The sequence below is a fragment of the Cupressus sempervirens genome, chromosome 1 (genome assembly GCF_028749045.1).
Source record: "Cupressus sempervirens isolate cs-2001-9-10 chromosome 1, ASM2874904v1, whole genome shotgun sequence".
NCBI classification, from domain to species: domain Eukaryota; kingdom Viridiplantae; phylum Streptophyta; class Pinopsida; order Cupressales; family Cupressaceae; genus Cupressus; species Cupressus sempervirens.
Window position 1 is genome coordinate 458,386,486 of NC_143118.1, and position 25,977 is coordinate 458,412,462.

At 35.6% G+C, this 25,977-nt stretch overlaps 1 protein-coding gene across 9 annotated transcripts in view; it reads right to left on the reverse strand.

The window, feature by feature from the left end:
• LOC149578277 (Polynucleotide adenylyltransferase family protein) overlaps positions 1 to 25,977 on the reverse strand; it is a 189,851-nt gene that overhangs the window by 141,307 nt on the left and 22,567 nt on the right. For all 9 annotated transcript variants that reach the window (XM_089828052.1, XM_089828065.1, XM_089828050.1 and 6 more), the window contains exon 3: positions 11,878 to 12,008. In XM_089828052.1, the coding sequence (XP_089684178.1) occupies positions 11,878 to 12,008 (131 nt within the window). The remainder of the gene's footprint in view (positions 1 to 11,877; positions 12,009 to 25,977) is intronic.

Below are 25,977 nucleotides of genomic sequence, written 5' to 3' on the forward strand. Positions count from 1 at the left end.
GTTAGAGCAGTCTATCTGATGATTTTTAAGACCACTGTGAAAATTTAACCTGCACATCACTTCCGTTTTTTCTTTTCTTTTTTTTATAACTTTTTTGACTTTTCACAACTGTATGCAATGATGTGGATGTCTGATTTTTTACGCCACTTTTAAGTTGCTTTTAAATGTCTACATATAAGTTTCGATAGCTACAACACCAGCTCACTATATCCACCAATTTCTTTCATGTGACATTTTTTCACAAAAAAAATATATATTTTACGCACTTAAAAAAACACACACCAGTCAGTTATCATGAAGATTCACCAAACTTCTGCATACACAGTTCGAACCAGACAACTCGCACAATTTTTAACAGCTCAACATCACCCAGAGAATTATTAAATTCTTGTTTGCACTTCATCAATCGGAAACAGCAGACCTTTCAACTATCGTTATTCAAGCTCTCATGATTAACTTCATTGAATGATTACCTTCTTCCAAAATGGCATATTCAGATTCCATCGAGCATAGAAACTCCAAAGGCTATTCAAACATGATGATGAAATTGGATTACATGTGTTTTCATATGAAAACATAACCACACTTGACCATAGGACACTCACACACCATCAACACAGAACATATATTATTAAACCATCCATCTTAAAGAGTGAACTGCTGACTTGGCAAAGGTTTTAATCTGATGGTGACAAGTAAACAAAATAGGCAGGCAGCCTGCTCACGACAAGTAGGCACATAGGCAGCTCAACCAAGTATACAAGCAACTAGCTCAACCAAGCAACTGAACCTGGTCAAGCAGGTCAAGCAACTGATGCACCTCAAACAAATTCTCTAATGTTTACACAATCTTGATCACCATTCTTTTGACATCAATGACAAAAACATCCAGCAATCTACCTCTTTTTGCTCATTGATGGCAATCCATATTGCTCCCTCTTTGACATCAATTACCGTTAAGTACACAACTCAAAACTGAAACATTGGGGTAAAAGATGAAGCATTTAGGTACTCCCCCTGAAAGTAAGTCGCTCAGTGAGGTAAAAGTACACCAAGTTTGCTCCTGAAGTATTCTAAGTGTTCCCAGGATAATGGTTTGATAAAAATAACAGCTACCTGTTCTTTAGTACACACATATTCCCACTTGACAATATGATTAGCAACCTGCTCCTTCAAGAAATAAAATCCGATTGGAATGTGTTTAGTATGTGAGTGCGTGATAGGATTCTTGGAGATGTCTGAAGCGCTGGTATTGTCACAATAGATAGAAATAGGATCAGCAAACTCAACTTTAAAATCAAGCAAGGTATGTTTCCTCAAAATTAGTTACATGCAACATGACATAGCTGCAGCATAATCAGCTTCAGCTATGGATAATGAAGTGCAAGATTGTTTTTGCTTGATCAAGAAACAAGGCAACCACTAACGAAAAATGCGCCACCACGTGTACTTTTCTTATCATCAACTAAACCGCCCCAATCCAATTTGAATTAGTATAGGTTGTTAAAGTGAAATCAGAACATTTGGGATACTATTAAACAAGATTAATCACTCCTTTTAGATATATGAAAATTCTTTCTACTGCTTGTACATGAGTCTCCTTAGGCAGAGTTTGAAATTGTGCAACTTAACCAAGAGCTTCACAATGTCAGGTCTAGTAGCTGTAACAAATAATAAACTTCCTACTATAGACCTGCAAAAAGTTTTATCAACACATGGAGATTCATTTTCTTTACTTATTTACAATCGATTTCCATTAGAGTGCTAACTGGATTACGATCCACCATTTTGAATTTTTTCAGCAGCTCTCTAATATATTTGGATTAAGAAATAAAGATTCCATCTGCTGATTGACGAATTTGTAGCCCAAGGAAATAGGATAACTCACTCAACATAGACATTTTGAATTCTTTCTTTATGCTAGCAGTGAACTCTTTGTCATTTTAGTGCAATCACTTCCAAAAATCAAATCATCTACATAAACAACAACAATGAGAAAGTTGTTACCTTCTTCTTTTACATAAAGATTGCTATCAACATAATCCTTCCTTTTTTGAAGGCCTGCTGTTGCGGATATTTATCCAGCATGTCATACCAAGCTCTTGGAGCTGTTTTTAATCCTATATAGTGGCTTCTTTAGCTTGCACACGTAATCAAAATTGTCAGTCAAGATAAAACCTTCAGGCTGCTGAACATACTGTAATATCCCAAATTGATATTGACCCAATTTTCGTCTCAAGATAATTCTCAGAACATAAACATATGAAGATGCATAATAAACCAACAATATAACCCAGTAGATTCTCATAACATACCTTAAAATATGTTATTGCATTATACAACAGCAATACAATAAGTATTATTCAAAAGTCCAATCTTAAGCATGGTTTTACAATCAGATTAGAATATTAAGAAAAGAACCGGTAAGCACACGCGAGACACCTGATGTGACGTCTCCATAGACAATGGGTTTGCGTCCACTGCCTACTGGCACAAGGGTTTACATCCTCATGTTGGATGAAAGCTGAAGCTTTCCAAATAACTCTCTCAAGAGATAAACTGAAATCTGAATCATAAACCAAGCACGAAGAAATGAGCTTTTGCTCCTCCTTTTAAAGACCCAACCTATGACTCTTTAGCTTCTGTATTCTTGTCCCTGTCCCACATGCCAACTCATCTCTTATTCACTCTCCTTTAATTAAAATTGACTTAATAATCCTGTATTAAGTCCTCAAAAATCATATATTGGATTGGCCTATCAGTTTTAATATCCCAGAAAAAGGGGACATTACAGTCCTCCCCTCTTGAGATTGTTTGCCCTCAAACAATGCAAGCATGTGACCACGATACCTAGGCCCCATATCAACATCATGAATAATGCTCTGACAATTTGCGACGCTACTATGATATGAACGAAGGACTGAGAATTTCAAAGCCATTCATCGTCTTCCCATAATAGCAATACATCAAGCGTGCTAATGCCAAGATCCCCAAACCATGTTGTCATGATCATCAGATATGATGAGACATAAATGTATCAAGGAGCTATGTATATCACAGTAGATGGTGACGACCCAACCTAAATTGTTGATGTAAGAAACAAGCTGCTCAATATCTGAAATCAACAACATTAAATATCATACTACCATAATCAATCTGGGGAACCCCTAAGTACATAGGTGCTATGAGTAAGAATGAGATTGAAAAATCATCCCCTATGATTGAAACATAACTCTCATCAATACTCCGCCAAGATCTATTCAATGGCTGATGTATGAAATCCATCCAACTCCTACATGGGTTGGAATCGGGAACCATATATGGGTTGATCAAAGGATGAGCGACCGTAGAGAATTCACCACACCGATCTTGTCAACAAGATTCACCGCTAGGAACTGTATTTGGATCCAATATTTTGAAGTTAACATAATCCTCTTCATGATAATCAAAAAGAGTTCCCTCATTTATCTCAAAAAGGGGATTATTGGAAGTCCAATCAACATCTACTTCAAACAAGGGGTTGTCTACGAGCTGAATGTGATCTGAAATTTTGGTACTTGGTCTTTTGGGACAACTATCCAAGTCATAAGTCTGTTGAATGCTATCAAGTTCATTAATTACTTCTTAGAAAAACTCCTACCTCTCTTTACCCTCATGTTCTCGAGAATGATTTGTGATCATAACCTGATTTTCTGCTTCCTGAAGAGCAATCTGTCTATCATCCAATGCCTAATGAGCACACTTAAGCTCCATGTTGAGCTCCATAATCTCATTCTTTCCTTTACTCAACCAATCAACATATATTCTAGCAACCTTAAGAATATAATCCCTGTCGGAAAGCAAACATAAATAATCTAATTTCATAGATTCAAGGGTTGTTTTGACTACCTGTAAATCAGCAGCAAGCAAATCTCCTTCCACTCCCTTTTGAGCCTTCCTATGGAGATCCTACACCATCCTATGAGTGTTGTCATAACGTACCAAAGATGCCACAACCATGTCTTCACTAACCTTCAGCTGGTTCTTCAAGGCATGCATCTCATTATTGTCATGTTGATACAACTCATCGTCTTGTAGTGTCATCTTGAACTGTTTATTGAAGTTAATATCATGCGTATAAGAAACATATGGTTCATCATACAAAGACTCCAACATGCTATTACTTCGAGTACAACCAACCTCATCAACATGTTTGTCAAAGTTAACCTCCAAATCACCAATGTAGAAACTTGTATTTTCCTTATCCACAGTTGAAATCATCTTATCTACATTTTTCCCTGAGCTGATCTGAATTTCTTTAGCCTCCTTTTCATTATTACGATTCCCACAAACATGATCGAGTGTACTAGTGTCCTCATATGTCAAGCAAATTTGTTCCTACCTCATAGGGGTTCCTTTAACTTGTAAACCCTTCAAGTTCTTCACTATCAGCTACAAAAATTTCTTCGACACCACATCATTTTAGGCTGTTGTAGGAGATGTTATTCACATAATCTCATTGAGACAAGAAGCAACCACAAGGTTAACCCATTTATCTGGATGCTCCATAAAGTTGGGCTAGGCCAAGGTCACCATTGAAGGTTGTAAAGCCCAATCGAAGAGCCCACCCTTTGTCAGCTCTATTCTAGTCAAATATGTTTCTCTCTCTTCCAATTTGGAGAGGACATCATTTGAGGATTCCATGAGTTCTAATTGCGACCCAACCACATACAACCAACCAAAATCTTTCTCTTTCTGCAAGTCTCTTAGCTGAGGGCCATTCAATGTATTGTTAAATTCCTCTGAAAAGATGTTATTTTCAGATCTTCCATTGTTTTGTTTTCTAGGATCAAAAACTACCCCAATCTAATACACACTTCCCCTATAGATCGCTACTGTAATAACCTGTCTGAACTAAGTTTGCTTGCTGCCTTGACATTTTGTTAACCAATATTCCTAAGCTGATTTTCGTGCAAAGAACCCTTACTCTGATTTTGATTTTACTCTATTACTAGGCCAATTGTAACTTCCTTGTTCAGTATTGGCAGATTGTTTTGTATGTGTCTCAATATGCACAGGATTTTGACATGATTGTGGCTATGAAGCTCCTTGATAAAATTATCATCACTTGAACATAACTATTCTTCCGCCCACTGGACTGTCTGCTGCTTGGGTAGTTAGTCAAATAGTTTGCTAGCTCTCTAGCTGGCAGCTCAATTTAAATATTGCAGCTTAAGACTGTAGCGGTCTTTATTGCAGCTTCCCAACTTACTAAGTATATCAGTTTGGTTGTTTTGTTCCCAACACAGATCAGTTCTGAAGTAATCTGCAGCAACCCGGAAACTGCTTGATGAAGATCACAAACTAGTCAATGATGTAGATAACTTAAAGAGCACAGAACTCCCCAATACCACCTAATTCCAGAGACTAAATTCTCAGAAACAATTATATTTCTACAACATTGAACTTCTTATACTTCTGTCAAGGCTAAGAAGATTCTCCTGCTATAAATTATTTTCACGCAAAGTGCAAAGCTTGTGTCTTGATCAGTGAATAAATCTTAGACATGCCCAAGAATTGTGTAGACCGTAGATAGTCATCCTGCAGAAAGCCGTCAATTGCAAACTTTCCACTGAACCCCCAAATAAATGTATCTACTCATGTGAATGAACAACAAAGTTGGGACTCAGTGTTCATAAACCAAAACACTGGCAGAAACTGGTCTCTTATGTACAGTCTTGGAGGCTGGAGGATGCTTAAATCATTAAAAATCCACCTCAAATCGATCCCACAATGGAAAGCTCAACCTTTCAAATTCTGGCATCCAACATGTCACTCCAGTAGTTGGGTGAGAGGTTCCTGAGAATTGATATGCCGATTATGGATTCGTCTGCAACTCCCAACACACAAGGTTGTTATTAATCTCTAGATTTCTTGTTACAACTTTTAATCTCAACAAAATTTACTTTCAGAATTCAATTGTGCTGTGCAAGAATGGTGATGCTTAGACTTCAATGCTGATGAAAAATTCTTCGCCAACTACAGGTTAAGGAACAACAAATTCAAGTCACACAACTATGAACTCATATACACTGCAAGATTCTTCTCAGACTGCGCTAATCCAGTACACCAAAAATGCTCAAGCAGAAAATATAACACAGTATTATTGTAATTCATGAGAATGTTATGACTCTTCAGATTCTCTATTCTATGCAGCACCATACGACAGTGGCATTTTATTTCTCCCAATATAGTGCGGCAGGTGTCCAGAATTTCCACTGTATTGTACAAGACTTTACTAGAGCGTTTCTATGCAAATCAAAATCTTATTATTATAATTCCATAATTTGCAATATGCAAGTTATGTGAAACATGCAAGAAAAGCTTTTGAAGGCTTCTTTCGTTATTTTTCACAATCTGTATAATGCCCACAGATTATTAATAATCTTTCCTGCTTGAGTATAAAATTTAGAAATCTCCAGTTTATTTTCCTAGACTTGTTTGAATGCCCATATTTCTCTCACAAATGTCCTTCACTGTCTGAGCCAAAGGGGGACTGAGAATGGTTATCTCGAACTGCTTCTCTGCAAATAGATTTCATGCCCGAACCATAATATGTGTGTTTTAACAAAAATCCTTCCACGTCAGTCAGTCCTTGCAACCGCGGATTTTGTAGGCATCAACCAAGGATAGAAACCTTTAAAGAAATTATTATTTCTCCAGAATATAGTATGGTCACGATTTAATAAGATTTGATGCCATATATAATTATTTCTCACATCTTTAGAGATTGATGCAGACCATACTCAATGTGCTCCCACTCAGTGAAATGCTTCAGCAATTAAGTTTGGGCCCGATACAATTCCACTTTTAGCCTATAATGGTTTACGGGTTTAAGTATTTGAACTTCAAACATTATTTCGCCTCCAAAGATATCCGTCAAGGCAATTAAATTATAGTTCAAGATTTCACATGAAACATACGCCTCAAAGTCACGGCTTCACAAACTCTGAGTTTTCAAAATTCAGACTCAAGTCACCCAAATTAAATTTGGTACCCACAACAAAAGTTTTTGGCTTTTGAACATAACCGTGCATGTATAAAATATGTTGTCTGCAATAAGTTATTTTCCAGTTTACTGCATTATATGGGAATGAATTAAGACCTTATAAACTACTTTCAAAACATGCACAAAAATTACTTCCATGCTATAGTCTTCACGATGAATAAATATGGCACAAATCTTTCCTTACGCAATCAAAGCTTCGATTATGGATATATTATTTCAAGGATTTCTACATGTCAATAATATTCTCGACACTTGAGCATTTCCAGACCCAAATATATTATATGCTTTCCATCTGAATGAAATATATTTGCTCTCAACCCAGATGAAAACTTTTCCATATTTGCAACCTCACAGACTGGCAAGATGTACTGCTCTAATAACACTGTAATATCCCAAATTGATATTGACCCGATTTTTGTCTCAAGATAATTCTCAGAACATAAACATATGAAGATGCATTATAAACCAACAATATAACCTAGTAGATTCTCATAAAATACCTTAAAATATATTATTGCATTATACAACAGCAATAGAATTATTCAAAAGTCCAATCTTAAACACAGTTTTACAGTCAGATTGGAATACTAAGAAAATAACCTGTAAGCACACGCGAAACACCTAATGTGACATCTCCACGAACAATGGATTTGCATCCACTATCTACCGACACAAGTGTTTACGTCATCACACTAGATGAAAGCTGAAGCTTTCCAAATAACTCTCTCAAGAGAGAAACTGAAATCTAAATCATAAACCAAGCATGAAGAAATGAGCATTTGCTCCTCCTTTTAAAGACCCAACCTGTAACTCTTCAACTTCTGTATTCTTGTCCCTGTCCCACATGCCAAGTCATCTCTTTTTCACTTTCCTTAATTAAAATTGACTTAATAATCCTGTATTAAGTCCTCAAAAGTCATATATTGGATTGGCCTATCAGTTTTAATGTCCCAGAAAAAGGGGAAATTACACATGCACCTCTTCATTTAAATCACCATTCAAGAATGGTGATTTAATATCCATTTGGTAAACTTTGAAACCTCTAAATAAAGCAAAAGCAAGAAGAATTCTATTTGCTTCTAACTTAAGGGTGAAAAACCCAATGATGATTCCTTTATTTAGAGCTCAAAACAATTATAATCACTTCTCACTATTGATTCAAAGAACTGATCGAGCAATCAAAAGCCTCACATCAAAATAGCAAAAGACATAATAGACTCTATGTACTCACAGATGCAAAACAGGCTTGATAAAGTAAAGTAGTTGATCATGTACACGTCATACATATAATAGAGATCTTACACTTGAATACAATATCAGCATAAACTAGGCATATAAGCACTTGGTTAGCCCACGATACAGAAGCAACCAGACAACTCTCACACCACACAAGCTACTTCTCAGTACCCAATATACAAGCACCCTAACAGCCCTCACATACACCACTGTGAATACTCTTCAATTATGCTTATCTCCAGCATATATGAAAAACTGAATGCAGAACTGACTAATTCATCATACCACACGATAGACAAAGAGTCCATTGATAGCTGAAGCATCACCACAATTGAAGAGGCGTTACAAGAAATGTAGAGACTCTCATGAAGGTAACCACTGATAGTTACGAGCTTGGCCAAGTTATATGATGGTCTCCAACCTTGAATGGAAGTCGTAAAACATGAACCAATGAAGAGCCCCACAACAATCCCAAGTAATAACAGTCACATATAACGCCAAGTAATAATAGACACAATGCCAAGTAATAACAGATACAGTGCCATGTCAATATTTTCTCAGCAGACAACAGGAGATTAATAAAGAAGTAACCAAATGATAATAAAGAACTAGTCTCATAAGGAAGTCCATAAAAGTTCTCAGCCGAGGGGAAATGATAACTGCAAAATGACATTTCTTATACAGAAGCAATACTACGAAACAAAGAGTAACAAACAACAAGCACGAACATAAGCCTGAAGGAGTCTCAGAAATTCAAGAAACATCTCTTGAAAATGCATACAGAGAAACTAGAACAATGCAATCCATCATTACAAGTGAAATTTCAGATAGCTCAAGGGATATTAAACACAGTTATGAAGGAGCTCTATCGCAGTTACTTCATTCGTAACAAAATAGAACTCCAAATAGGGGTACTTAACACATCATCGAGTTAGAGGAAGTTGCTAAAACATGTCATCATCACCCCATACAGACACCCCAAGCATCTCAAGAACGAGAAAGAGAAGACAATTGAGGAGTTGCTTAATGTGGGGCATATTCAGCCTAGCAATAGCCCATTTGCATCTGCAGTTGTGTTGGTGAAGGAGGATGGGACACTCTGCATTTGTATTTCCTACCACGCCCTAAATAAAAAAACCATAAAAAACCAATATCATATCCCTTGTATTGATGAGTTGCATGGGGTTTGTTACTTCTCCAAGATGGATTTGCGATCTAGTTATCATTAGATATGGATGAGAGAGAAGGATATGGAGAAGACAACATTCACATGTCATTGCAAGCACTTTTTCAGTTCCTAGTTATGTCATGCAGCCTAACCAATACACTAGCTATATTTCAGCTTTGTATGTACATGTTGCTTCACCATTAATTGCGGAGGTTTGTTTTTATCTTATTTGATGACATTTTGGTATTCAGTCAAACTTGGGATGAGCATCTAAGGCAACTAGAGGAGGTGTTCGACATTGTGGAGAGGGAATCCTTGTATGACAAGGAGTCCAAGTGTGAGTTTAGCATTACAGAATCAAGGTCGATCCAGATAAGGTCTAGGCTATTGTTGATTGGCCCCCACCAAAGTCTCACCCAACTTATGGGATGCTCTGCGATGTGCGGTTTCTACAGATGCTTTGCGAAGAAGTTCTCACAACAGGCAACACCTCTCATTAACTTGACAAAGAAAGGAGATTCCATTCAAACCAAGCAGTCATAACAGTGTTTTGATTAGTTTACGCAGTTTATGAGCTCATGCCCAGGCCTTACATTAAAAAATTTCACCCAACTTAAAGTGTGATGCTTCAAGGAAGGGAATTGGTTCACTGTAGATGCTAACAAACACCTCATAGCATTTGAGAGTCCGAAGTTGAGGGGTTTAGAGGAGAATTACAACATATGACAAGTGAATGTTAGCCATTATGCATGCATTAGCTAAATTGAGGCAGTAGTTAGCCAGGAGTAGATCTGTAGTTGATACAGATCATAACAATTTCAAACATTTCCTCAGTCAGCAGACTATCAATGAAAATTGGTGGAAATGGAGAGCAAAAGAATGTTGTCGCTGATGTCCTATCTAGTATCAACAATAAAAAAAAGAGAGAATAGAAAAGAACGAAATCTAGTCTATGGGTAGGGTTGTTGGCAATGTTTAGAGCTCTCTAAACAGGTACAGCTTCAAGCTAGCCTGAGATATACCCTACGTTTGTTGTTTTTGTCCCCTCTAATGAGATGACATTTGGTGTGGATGTTGTTGGTTTACAGCCTTAGTGTGGTGTGTTCCTTATAGCTGTCTTTGCAATGATTGTAAGGGTTATGTGATGCATCTTTATAAAACTCCATAAAAGGGTTGAGGTCCTTCAAAAATCCTCTCTTACCTTTGATAAAAAAAAATTAGAGGTGCTTTTGCAGTTAATTTTTCTTTGTGATTGCTCATTGACATAAATTAGTTAAAAGTCAAAAAACACTAGCTACTCAAACAAAATTGTCATTGCAGTGATAATAAAAAACATTTTAAACTAATCAAAAAACATATCTTACAAACAAATAATTATTTTCCAAAATATCTAATCCCCACAACTAATCTATAGTTTTGTACTAGTGTTGCAAGATATGCCACTCCCTCCCTTGCTACACAAACTGCTGTATTGTGTACGGATATTGCACAACACAGGTGTTGTACCTACGTCTCCAAAAATTTGTGCTTTTCCAATAGCACCGGATTTGTAGGGATTTGGTTGCCTAAAATAACTGCCTTGCATCTTCAAAAATCTCCTATTAAATAAATAAAAATTAGTTAAAAACTAGGGTATTCTGATCATTTATAGGCTTGCCCGCAATGAAACTGTACAATTTTGTGGGCGTTTTTTAAGTCAATTTTCCCTACCCATTTTTCCTGCTTAATTTTCCCTAAGTGATTTTCTTCTAGATTTTCTCTGGACCTTTTTCTTGGTCATTTCCCCCCTGCACATGGTTGCGACCCTTAAAAGCTGTATTTGCAATTTCATTTTTTATTGGTATGCCATAAAGACAACACCGTAATGAAGGTTTAATACCTATTTATCTATTTTTAATATATAAGGAACATAAAATCAAATAATCTACCATAAAAGAAAATCATATATATGGTTATTTTTAAAAGAATGTATGTACACTTATAGCATAAAATGGTTAGTGAATGGCCAAAAATTGTATTTATAGATAGTTGTAAATTTGTAGATAAGAGATTTTTTTTTTTTTAAATTGCTTATAAAGTAACGAAAAAATCTTCTACTAACTCTGAAAATTGTGTTCTATCCATGGATATGCAATTTTTATGTAATATCTTGTCGTAAAAGTAATAGGGGTCTTGACAAAGGCTTGCATCCATATCTGTGTTCATGCAACATTGTTTTTCACTACAGCCAAGGATCTAAATAATAATGGAATGTCAATCCCAGTATGATTCTCTATTTATATTTTACAAAACAAATAGACAAAAGAAAGCTGCTGATCAAATAAAAGATTCTAGAGAATTATTATTGTAAGCTCCACAAAAGAATATTAAAAAAATTCTAATAGTATATGCATAAATTAAAAACAAAAGGTACTGTCATCTATACCACTGAATGACTCCAATGCCCTGAGTTTTCTCCCCGGCACTTGCCAAGTATTCATTCACCTTATCACAAAATTCACGACCAAGCATGTCATCCAAAGCAATATCAATATCATAACAGTCCTTCCCCAAAAGCTGCATGAGGCACAGAAATTCATTAATTGCATGTGGGAATAAATATCTTTCGAACATATTATCTTTTCAATTCTATCAAAATTGATGGGATTGTACTGCCTGCCTTTATTCTTTAAAAGAAATAAAGGGAGCCGCTGACCAAAAGACATACAGAAAAAGCTATGATATGGTGAAAACTGGAAATCACAAATATAATATGCAAATAAAACAGAGATTCCTAATTTTAAATGATAAAAACAGTGTAGCGAAAAATGCGAAGTCAAAACAGCAGAGGTATACATAAAAACTAGACTTTTGAGAATAGACTCTTACCATAGTTATGCCGTTGTCTGCAGAACAGAGCTAGATAACATAAAAAAAAGTTAAAACTGAAAAAGAAAGCTCTGCACAACAGTCTTTGGTTGTGCATAAGTCATTTATGCATTAGACCCTCCAAGAGAGATTTTGAAAGAGATTTGAATGGTTTCCAACATTGTGTTCACCTGCTAAAACGAACACTTTAAGACTTTATCCCAGGCAGTTGGGGTTCATGAAGTGGTCAATGCATGTGATCGCAATGACTTATTTAATTTGAGAAGCAACGAGAAAAGCATGTGATTTATCAGCCTGGGCATTCTGATGTATCAATTAAAGTATTCTTTCTCTTCTTTTTGCTGTCGTCGGAAATCACTCAATGGCTTAGATCTTTTTAGCTAAGTCTTCTCTTTGAACTCACTGACCTTTAGCATTCGCTTAATTTCACTCACATGCTGGATTATCAGTCTGCAAAGGCAGCTCACCCAAAGACAAACTAAAAACAATACAATGTAAAGCAAAAACAACCACAAAATTGTTTCTACAAGTACCTAACAGATCTATTAGAATCAGCCAATTGTAAATTCAATATATTGGAACAAAAATACAGAATCTTCATACATTCCACTAAGAACACATATTCATATCTGAATGGCTGAATCAGGGAGGAGAGTATTATGGGATTTCACCAGGAAAGCTTGAGCTTGGAAATGGACAGTAATGATGGTACTAGCATTAGGAAGGCTGGTGGCAGATGAGCTATGGAAATTTCTTCAGACTCCTCAGATTCTTCAGGCTCCCTTATGTTTCTTCAAGATTGTGCAGGTTGTGGTGATTCTTGTGTCTAGAAGGCCAGGTTTACTGGTAAAAGTTAGAATTCTTAATGTTTCCAAAGGTTTAGGGATTCACAGCTTTTGTATAATAGTTTCCTCCATTTTGTGAAAAGGAGCTGATATAATAAGAACTATAGCAGTATAGCATCATATAGCCCTCCATTTTGTAATTAGGAGCACAGTAAAAGTAACAATAGTAACCTTAGCTCTCCACTTTGTCTTTGGGAGGTCTCCATTTATAGATTGTGTAGTCACAGTAGTAGTGATGGTGTTGAGGTTATGAATAGGGAGTAAGGGTAATCATGGATACCCAGTTATACCGGACAGTGTAAAAATATTGAACTTTAATATCAATATAATCAGGTGCAGCCCCTTAGCTGCTTTTGCCTATCATATATATGTTATTATTATTTATCTATCAAATAGTCATTAAATATATATTATAACTATTATATAGTATTATTATTTATTTAATAATTATAAAATAGTAATATAAAATATACATATATATAAGAACTCAAATTTATTTATTTTGTTTTGTTTTCTTATCTTTTTTCGTTTCTCTGCTTTGTTCTTTCAAACGTTTTATCGTTTTTTTTCTTTTTCTATTATCTAGCTGATGGGCTATTTATGTTGACACTACCCACCAGAATTCAAGGTCTGACACCGGCAAGTTCTCACAACAGTGTCAACGATTTTCACAGTAAGTTTCCCTCATTTTTCCTATAAAGGCGTTGGTGAGATATAAATGACGGTGAAGTAGCTATGTTCACTAGATACCACTTGATGCACGGGTTGTTGCTTTGTATGAGAGAACATTGTGGATATAGGCCAAACAATCTGTGATTGGAACTGTGAATATCAAATTTTAGTGCAACATGTATATCAAGTGAGCCAGATTCCACAACTGCAAATGCAGCTATATTCCTATTTATGAGACCATGATTTATCTAGGGTCCATTAATTCTTCTTGTTACTATAAATCCTGAAGTTTGTGGATGTGCTTTGAGAAATAATTTTGTTGAGAAACTTGTGAGATATAGGGATTGTAAGAGCTATAGGAATTCTAAGAGATAAAGGATATAATGAGGCTGAGTAACATATTCATGTTTATAATACCTTCAAATGAGCTCATAACACAAGGGTAGCTCTATGAATCTGAATATGGGAGCAATCAAACTAGGCAATATCCATACAGTCTGAAACCACTTAATAAATCTATTGAAAGAAAGGATTAAGTGGGACTTAAGAATGGGAATTTTAGATTGTGGGAGGGATAATAATCAACATTGCATTCTCATTGTTTGAGAAATGCTTATATCAAAACATTTTCTGATTTGTTGCATATGGACCCTCATTGGAGCAACTTGTATCAAGGATGCGCAGATAAGTATTCATTAGCTTTGAGCGTTACATTTATCTACTCACTATATTCTCTCTCTTAATTGTATTTCTATACATACTATAAGAGCTATTTGCCTTGATCTTTTTCCTTTGTCTTTGGAGATGTTATTGCAGGAAAAGAAGGGTGGTACTTTACACATGCTACAAAATATTGTGTAGAACTCAATCTTATGACAGCAGCTCCAAAGAAGTTTTAATCTAGAATTCTTTAGTCATTTGATGATCATGTTGGATAAGTGAGGCTCTTGAAGCGAATATCTTTGATGATTGAGATTATGAGTATCCTCGTATATCAAAAGGGATCCTGATAGTTCATTCGAGACAACCTTGGACAAAGGGAGGGAGTAGATAAAGGATATGTTTCAGTTAAACTGAGGGAGTCTGACATCTGACACTTCCTCAGAGGTAACTTTGAACGAGGAGCTCAAAAGTTGACATCAGATTCAGAGGGAGTTTTGGCACTTTAGTAGAAGTAACCTTCACAAGAAGGTCAAAAGGATAGTGTTTCTTTGTGAAGAAGTTCCAAGTGCAATTCCTCATAATAAATTCTTCTCTATGAGAGATAAGTTTGAGGTGAAAACCTTATTTTGATATGGTTCATGGTGGATGTCATGACACCACCACATGACAATATCCATGGTGACGTCATGTATTTATGGGCCTGCCCCTATATACATCATGAGGAAGTGACGGATTCCAAATGATTATCACTTGTATTTGCAAAACTTATTGGAAAGTGGCAATCTTACAATAACTTAAGTCATGATATACATTTTATGTAAATGTTGAAACGGATCATGATGGATTATATCTTGTAAATCAACAACTAAGTGTTAGATGTCGTTCACTTGACGGTCTATGAGTTGTTTGTATAGATATATGATAGGTAGGTATTTGGTGAATATCATATGTTGATATTCTATAGGCCATTGCGTTATTGAGTACTTGGTGAATATCATGTGGTGATATTTCGATAGGCCAATACTCGAAGTACTTGGTGCATATCATGTGTTGATATTCCGATAGGCCAATACTCATGATATCAAATGCGATATCAAAATTATGAATATCTCCTAATCAAAATATCCTTAAAAGTTGTAATTCCTAATATTACCAATGGTGTAATATTTATCCTATGTTTATCCTCCCTGGCTAAGAGGGGGTGTTAACATTTTGTAGCTTTAGTCAGATAAACCTATGAATAATTATATATGAGATAAAATGTGTTCATTATTAATGAGATATATGGTTATTATTATATGAGATACATTAATAATGATATATATATATATATATTTGTCATTGTATTAATTATGTAATTAATGAATAGACATGTCCCATGAAGGGTCGTGTCTCTTCATAGCCTTATTCCCAATATAAATACAAGGGACAAATAATACTTTCCTTACCTTCCTCTTCATGTCCTTAATGACACCCTTGTTTCATTTCTTCCTTTTCTTTACTCACTCAATCAAGTAATACCATATACTAATTATTCCTTCATAAACTTTTTCCCTCAGAATCCACCATATAAAGTATTCGTTCATATACTGTAATGTCCCCACTTGGGATCCACCTTTAATTCGCTTCTTATCCCCAACTTAGGGTTTGGGATAGATCTGATTTATATTACATAAATATTATACATCACTTATGATAACTTTTACTATTGAAAATACAAAAGGTTCATTTTCTTCACTCAAAACTATTTAGGTCCTTCGAATAATATACATAAGGTAGACAATTATTAATCCATGTACAAAGACAAGTATATTTTCTATTATACTCTTCCAATAATAATAGTTATGCAACTTAGATGTGATGTGTTACTTTGGTCCACTAGTACTTAATTAGTTACTTATTACTCTCACTGTTCCTTTAACCATTTAAGCTTTAAGCTTAGCTTATTTTTTAATTTGTTTTCTATTATCCTTTGATGTATGGGTTCAATGCCACGTCCTTGACCTTATTGGATGAATACCATATGTTTATACTATAACCAATGTGGATAAGTATATGTGTCTTATCTCATTCTCCTTTTGTAATAGATCTTAATTTGATTCCCTAATTTTGGTGGTTAGATAGGATTCCTACACCTTTTAGTATAAGTGTCCAAGGGATACCAACTCCCTCGATACTTCCTTTCCTCCTCACTAATTGCTATCGCCCACGTGGAAATGTTAATTCATGTTTGGTCTTGTTCAGTCTTTTCTTGCTAACCGTCGTCCTTCGTTTAGCCTTCCACTTGGCTTCCGCTAAGTTTGATTAGTATTTTATATGTTGTAATGCATTCTTATCAATGTAGTCATTGGTTTATTATTTCATTTTTCTTGTCCTTTTCGGTATTCTACATGTGCTCTTTTTGTTATCCACCTTTTATTTTCCCTCTCATGTTTATCAATGTCCTTATTTTCCCTCTACCTTTTCAATGGCATTTGTATATCCATATTGGTGTCTTATTTGAACCCTTTTTATTATATATTTTGCCACCAAATCCTAGGCTACTTCAGGACTTTCAGCCCCTTTGAAGGTTCTTTTAGCCTTAACATAGATTGTTTCTCTCTATGTGACCCGATACCACTAAGTCTTCAGTATGGGTGTCAATATATTTACCGGTCTCTCTTTTTAATTGCTGCTATCTTTCCCCTTATTATTGGTATTTTGTTTGGATGTCTTACATTTTTACCCATGCATATGTATCACTGCGCAAGTCAATCTGCATCTATGTTATATCTCGTCCAAAACCTGGTCAGCTTATCTCTTATCCAACAGTACTTTAACCTCCACCTTTGGTACTTCATTCTCCTTAACATGCCAGGGTAATCGTCATTTGTCCAAGCTTCTTTTATTTTCTAGCTTACTTTCCCTTTCTCCTATGTGATTCTACTTGCATAGATGTATTTTTTTGCTCTCCATTTCCTCCTATATCCTGTTTGTTGGTTGCCCCCTATCATCAAGCATGGCCTTCTGTTCAAAAAGCCAATTTAAATCTGCCTAAGTTGAACGTATATTAGTTGTTTGATTGACATTAGTATTGATTATTGAATAATATTTGGATTATGCTGCTGAGTTGGTTGATTATTCTTCTTCCAACTGTCTGCGCTTTTAGATATTTGGACAACCCCACACAGCAGTGTGAGTGATTTGGACTCACTATTTCTCATTTTGATGCCTCTCCAGGTCATTGACTGGCTCAATACATCCACACATTATCTTTTATTTTCCTTGACGGATGTAATTATTTTAAGGTAAAACATTAAGCTTTTCTTGATCTTTCTATTTATTCATTTTCTAAATTTTTTAGTTTTTTACAGTTTTCTTCTTCCCACAGATTGGCAAGAACATGCTCCGATACCACTGAAATGTCCCATGGCCAATTGTATTAATTTTTGGGACTAATTCTCATTTCCAAGACTCGTTCCATAAAACATTCCTAAAAACCCTCCTCGGGGATATATTTTGATTCTCAACTTATATCTTATGTGTGAGATTGGATGTGATTGAAGAGGTGTCTCTTCATGAGTAAATCTCACCTTCCCATAATCATGTTTAATAATTTAGATTTCAATAAACTATTTATTAAAACATTTGATTAGTTAATATTATTTTCTTCTTATTTATAAAGATTAATATTGTTTTATATTAAATATTGCTAATATTAATTAATTATAGATAAGAATTAATTATTTATCTAAAGCAATGTTGATGATATCCTCTTAGTATTATAATATAATATATTCATGTCTATCAATGGAGCTCTAAGTTGACACATTATATTGTATTATACATATAATTATTATTTATTTATAATAGATTAGTTTGTAGTATAATATTACTATATTACATTTTACTATATCAATTATATTCTATCATTATTATAATTATTTTTATAATGAATTATGTTATAATTTATTATTATTCATTTTTTTATTAATTATTAAATTCTATTTTGATGGGGAAATTACAAGAAGTACGATATCTGCAGGTGTAATGTCCACCCGGAATAAATCTCCAAGCCATGAATAATGAATCACTACAAAGCAGTGAACAATCTCTAAAAAATCTCTGAATGAGCACCAGTCATTATGTCACTGAACCCAATTACTACAGGCTAGCAGGGAACCACTCTAATACCATTGTAAGAAGCCTAAGTTGTCTCAACTGTCTATGCTGACGGAGAGCAGAGATGTTTTTTGTTTTTGTGTTTTCTTGTATTTTTTTTGGGTTTTTTGAGATTATATATTTAGAAAATTTGAAGAAAATTTAATTGGCAGGCGTAAAACTAGAGGCTTCAATCTTTACTAAGCATATACAAAGCAAATAAATTGCTTGAAAAAAGGCCTCAAAAAAATGTGGAAGCATAGGCAAATCAAGTGAAGGGCTTGAAAAATTATCGCAAAGAAATTGTTAAATTATTAACCAGAAGTAATGCAATCAGAGATATAATTAAGCACAGATCAATCAGACACAGCAAAACAATTACCCTGGGAAAACCCCTCCTCAGTGAGGGAAACAACCCAGCCCACAAAAATAGAGTCTCTATTGAGATAGTAATTTCAATACGCACAAATCCTCCTCTTTGTGGTTGATGTCAACTCACAGCCAGAATAAATCTCATTAATATATGATGAGAATAGACTTCAAACAAAAAGTTCTGAGAACCATATACATAAGCCGATCACTTATAGAACAACACCCTTCTACATAGATAATATAAATAAAAATATATGGCTTTTGCAGGATGAGACAAAACTGATAGACTCTTCAGAAAGAGTAATACATTCACACTGCTAAAGCTTTAAAAGCCTTTTTCTTCAACCAGTAGTCACGGTACCGAAAAGAATCGACGCCCATAACTAATAGTCAGCAGCTACAAAATTGTTTCTTTGCCACGACAGTGATTGAGAAGGAAGAGATATATGAAACCAACACTGGAGAGCAATGAACCTTTACCACCAGTTATCAAGGGACATTTGAAAATAATAGAGTATGTGCTGCTGGCAAGGCTGAGATGATGACAATGATGCCGAATCATCAAAAGACATGAACGCTGCTGCCAAGTCAACAAGCCTATAAGGAACACAATAAACTTCAACTGTGAAACAACAATCAAGCTCAATATAATAGAAAAAAGAATGGTGTAAGAGAGGCAGAGCTCCATCATGGACTCTCGTAGAGATGAAAACCACAATACAATCAGGATGGAGAATTACTTCTGAATAAGCAAAATAGGTAAGATCAATCTTGCAGCTACAAAATTCAACAGAAATGTGGTCACATAGACTCATGGAATGCCAGGATTGCAGAAAATGCACAAAATGGATTTCTAGACACTTTCAAGTAAGTGCAATTGGAAGGTGTGCAGTCAAACTGGTAGCTTAGGAACAGGTTTGACATCCATCAGATAATAAAGAAGCAAGAAATTTTGTCAGATGGTGTTGCAATTGCCCTGCCAGACATGTATGCAAAATGCGGAAGCATCAACAAGGTTAGTGAATTGTTTGACAAAATGTCTCAAAGAAATGTAGTTTCATGAAATGATGAAATGACATTGTAGGATATTCACAAAAACACCTGCTGAAAAGGCTGCAGAAACTTTAAAGTAAATACTATTGGTATGCGTAAAATCAAATTTGACAACCTTAGCCTTTCAGAATTTTCTACTAGTGATCTCAAGTGTCCAAAAATAACAAGTTAGGATCAATTGGTGGTTAACAACTAGGATCAATGGGGTACCTAAAAGAATAAATAGTTCACCAGTCTTGGCCAAGTGAGAGGAATATTAAGTGGCGTAATTCTCTGGCATAATGAAAGGGAGTTTTCCATCAGATATGTAGTTGGAAATGCTTTGTTAAATGTGTATCCAAAATGTGGAAGCATGGAGAAGGGATGTTATCTTGTTATCTTCTGGAATATAATGACTGCAGGATACACACAAAATGTAGTTGTTTAAAAAGTTTTAGAAACTTTCAAGTGAAAGGAAAAATGTAAAAGCATGGGAAAGGCAAATTATCCATTTGACAAATGTTTCAGTAAGATGTTATGTCTTGGAATGCTATGATTGCAGGACACACAAAAAATGAATTTGTTTAAAAAGCTTTAGAAATTTTAAAGCAAATGTAATTGACAGTTGTAAAGTACAATTTGAATGAGCTTTGCTAGCATCTTTCCTGCCTTTGGCAAAATGGGAGCTTTGAAATAGGATATTAACATCCATAAAACCATTTGAGAAAAAAGAAACAATTATTGTAATACTTTAATTAGTGGAAATGTAAGACACTCGAAAAAATCCACAATGAGTTCTAAAGATTGATTGGCTGGCATTGAGATATATAAGCAATTTTATTAGTATTTGGAATGATAATAGGTTCAACACAATAAGAGTTCAGAAGGATAAGAGCTATAAAAAATTAGAGAACCATAAAGGTGTTAAAGTTTGGCAGCCACAGGAGCTATCTGCGTACCTGTATATTTGCATTAGTATTATGAGTGAGATATTTGCTATGCAAAGATTATGTATAATCTTTGCTGCTGTGATCTCTATCCTTTCTTATGGTCGAGTATTTTGTGACTGCAAAAAGTCTTCAATGCTGAACATCAATTTTATGGAGTGCCATGAAAGGCCATTTTCTTATGTGGACAATAAGGTTATTCTTGCATAACTGTTTTCTTATCTAAAAGACCTTTTTCTTTCGTAACTGCTGGCTACCCATTAGTCAATGTCGTATATCAGGAGTCTTCACATAGCTGTTGAGAAAGAAAAGACAATGCAGCATTATTGCTTAGTAACTGTTATAAGGTATTATCTATGTTATCGTGAATTCCTCAGCAGTCTGTCATCATTCCATGGGTCTACCATGTCCCTCCTTGTTACTGCAGACAGCTATTGTTAAAGTCTTTGTTCAGGTCATTATTTTTACCATTAGCAGCACTCTTCTCCATGTCCCTTCTTCTCTTTGTGGAGATTCCCATTTTGTTGGTTCGATGGCTTTGGAGATGAAACAGCACATTTCTGTAACCATCACCGATCATTCTAATAATTGCAGCATCTGCATATTGAATGCGATTAGTATTTCTGTGTTTTGGCATTGGAACATTCAAGTCTTGTATGCCTTGGGGCCTTTCTGTTGTGATGACAGTGTATTCATGCGAACAAGATGGGCGTTATGGGTTTACCCTGTCAGGTTTCCTACGGCTCATTGGGGATTACATCTCTCAGTAATCTCCGTCTGTATTTTCTGGTGCATTCTTCTTAATCAGGAATGCAGAGTAATTGATATACAATTGAATTGATCAATGTGTGGTTATGCTGGCCCATGTGCATGATAGATTTAGTTAATATTATTCAGTGGTATATCATTCTCTGTGTAATCATTATGTCATTAGTTTTGTCTATGGTGCCTGTGATTCTAAAGGAGCAGCTCATATTCTTTAGATGTCTATTATGTGATGACAGCCTCAGTGAAGAAGTATTTATCCAACTTAGCTTGTGAAGCATTGTATTGAATGTTTTGATTATTGAATAAAGCATTTTGTACATAGTTTTACATAAGCTTATTGGCCTAAAATCATGAAGAGAAACTAGCTCCTGGGTGTTGGGAATCAGGGCAATAAAGGAGCAATTTAAATCCTTGAGAAGTCTGTATGTTCTAAGAAGTCTCTAGTAGCCACAATAACATTGGGGCCCACAATATTCCAGCAATCCTGAAAGAAAGTGGGAGGGAAACCACTGGGGCCTTAAACGCACCCATACAGCACATGATGCTCCTCACTTCCTCAATCGAGATTGGGGCATGAGAAGTTCATTATCAACCTGACAAATAGTTCTCGGGAGGCAGTCCAACATCCATGCTTCAGCAGCGCTATCAACTGTACAACCATCATCCCAAAAGGCATTCGAAAGTTCAAGAAAGTAAGCTATGGCCCAATATAACGTATATAATATGGACAGAACATCCTCTCTCACTAATCAATAATTTTGAAATCTCGCTATCAATCGGGGGTGCCAACTCAACTACTTTATCTAGCTCCGTCAACTATAAAAAGAATGGGGTGGGTTTATCAAGTTCATCAAAGTGTTGCATGCTCAAACTACAAAGATCAAGTCGTTGAGGAAGGGAGAAACCTACCAATTCATTAGTGCCCTACTACCCCCAACCCAATATTAAATATTTGGGCCAACATAGTACCAATCCTTCTTTCTCGTGCATTGGGTAACTAATTAACTCTATCAACCAGTTAAACCACCTTGCACCAATGATTGACCCAACTATTTTAGTTGTTGAATGCCTTCTGAACTAGTTGATGAGTGACCTACATGGGGTTAGTCGATCAATGCCTACTCCTTGCCTATTAGGCTATCACGTATATAATTTTGTCAACGAAAGGAAGATTGTTACATCCCAATTTTTGCTACAATTAAAATAATCTTCTAGCCGTTGGAAAATTCATGTGAAGTTAGTTGTTCAGCAAATTGGTTGAAAATAATGGTTCATGTGAAATTGATCTATCGAGAAAGTTGTTGAGATATTTTGATTCTTGTGAAATCGAAATTTCAGTTATTAGTTATTGCTTCATGTGACATGTTAGTTAGCCATTATGATGGGATTGAAAAATGAATATCTTAGAAATTGAAAATGATTATGTGATATTTATTATTATTTCAAACTATGGAAATATGTTACTACTCGGAATCATTTCCATTTTGCAAAAGTACAATGAAGGGGAGAAAAGTGTTGCCAAAATGGGAGTTAGGAAGGGGGACAACCAAATCCACTGTCAGACCATCAGATATGAATCTAACCACTAGGACCAAGGACTAAAATGCTAGACAAGCAAGAAAGTACAAGGATGACCATGAGCTTTCCAGTTAGACTAAAACACTATAAAATTCAAATAAGAAATAATACCTTCATTATGTGGATATCTCAATATAACTTGCAAATGCTATCATGTCTTAGTATAGTAATATCGTGTCTATACTCATACTTGTGTGGGTATAAAATACGTACGTATGTATACATATATAATGTATGTATGTATGTGTGTGTGTGTGTGTACCTACTTATCAAGGCTACTCAAACAAGCATGAATATATAAGAGCGACATTAATACTAAGGCATGAGTGTAGATGATGTTGCCACCTTTATTTTATTTTATTTTTCAACCTTGAATATGGTCATTTATTTATTTAATTGTTGGAGCGGCCACCTTTTCCCATGACTTTGTCTAAGGCATCAGGCTTTATGTTGATCTTTTATTCAAACATGAAATTGAAGACCTATGCGAACATTCTTGCCACCTCAATCATTTCTTGCATAACTAAGCATGCATGCGGGTGACTACTTGATTACCTTGCTCGCCTCTTTGTGAATATTTTATTTATATTGCTCTCATTCCCTTTTGGGCCCTTCTTGCATTCAACTTGCTTCCACAAAATTCTCCTCTTGTTCATGCTAAGTTCCTCATTGTTTATAATCGGCACAGTGGTATTTGTGATTAGCAACTACTCAATGTTGCCAAGCCTGTGTAGAAATCCAATATAGTATTCCTTGATCAAATTTGGAAGTTATTAGCTAGAGCGTGTGGCATCTTCCTACGCTGATACCAATCATATCTTTCAAATCATATCTGCAAAATCAGATCATGCATTACTTTCATGCATTATTGATCATGTTTATTTCATGCATTTTGTACATATCGTTTTGCCTTTTAAAGCAGGCCTTGCTTGTTTAATTTAAAAGCCCGAATCGGATGGCATTGCATGACGTGTTTTTTTCAATCATAACTTGTTATAGAAAAGTAATTATTTGATTTCTGAAAGGCTATTCATGTGATAGTAATTAAATTTGAAGGCACATATGCTAGCTGCCATGAGTACTGAACCATACAGGGATATGAATCATATATCCCTGAGATGGGAAGCTGCTCTATATGTGAAAAATAATATTTAGAGTAAAGACTTGACTCCCTTATGATGCCATAGGCCAGAACTGGCATGAAGATGGCAAATGTATAAGCATTTTCTTAAACAGATATCATATAATGAACTTTCCAAGTAATCATCCATGAGGATCAGCATGGTCAAGATGAAGGGAGAGAGTGGAATAATCCTGCAATAACGAGGAAAATATAATCAGTGACAACATTTAAATTCAGTAACAAAGATAGCTCATGGCGATCCATTGTATGTTTTCTCGTTGTCAAGTCGAGCGGTGGGTGATTGGGCATCTAAGTTGCCCATCTGAATCCTTGGCCAAGTAAGTTAATGGCATGTTTGCCACCATTATCACCAAAGGTCAAAGTGCTAGCAGTTGTGAGATAGGCTGATTGGAAAGTGTCCACAACCTTGGCAGCTGACAAGTTGACACTCTAACACTAGAATGCTCAATGGTTATATAAGGGTGTCCCAAACTAACTCACAGGGTAGGGAGGGCCTTTCTCAATGGAGATTGTGTGGGGATACTAAGGGTCCGCAGTTGGGAGGTTAAGCCCATGGAAATACTTCTCCTCTCTTGTAGATGCCAAGGCTTGCACAACACATGTTCATCATTTGTTTATTCTTTGGTATCTATTCCATGATTCTCGTATTTCATGTAATGAAAATATTGTTCTTATGTACTTTACTTATTTCTTTATGTCCAGAAATAGTTTATAAAATGCAAGTGGAATGGTAGTTATTAACTGAATGTCAAGTGAATCTAGTAGTTGAAATGGTTGTTAGTTTCTAGTTAATGTTTCTAGTTAATTGGAAATATAAATTTCAGTTATATCGTATTTCCCTTCATGTGAAAGTGTAGAATAATTGATTAAACTGTATCTCTTTTCATATGGTCAAGATAGATGTTTTTCCTTTACTTAAATAGGCAACTAATATCTAGTAATGTAGTTTGTGCTCTCATTATCAAGGCACCCTATAACCTTTGTTAGATGATTACCCAAAAAAAATGTCAATTTACGTTAAATTCAAGTAAGCTACAAGCTTAAGTCTCCATCCTCGCCCACAGGTTCCACCCCAACTACGTAAGATGAGATGAATTTATCGAAGTCCAACAAGAGACCACAAAGAGAGTCAAAGGGAGTGCTAGTACACAACAAGAGAGGCCAGCCAACAGAGCGAACACCAAACAGTGTCTGGGGAAAGCAGAAACAATAAACAGGAAAAAAAGCTAGGAGGCAACCACCTGCAATAGCCTAAAAGTGACCATTGCAGAGAAGAAACCCTGAACCAAGGGATATGGCCCAGAACTTGAGGAAAACATATGGCGTCATTGAATACTACTGGAAGTAGACAATAGCTGTCGAGAGTAACTCCAACAAGGCCGCACATATCTGGTGTGCTCGAGGATACAGGGACCAAGCGCCACTTGGTATCCCAAACCAAGAAGACCACCAAGGAGGTGATGAACTAGTTTGTGACCTGCATCGAAGGAGACGGG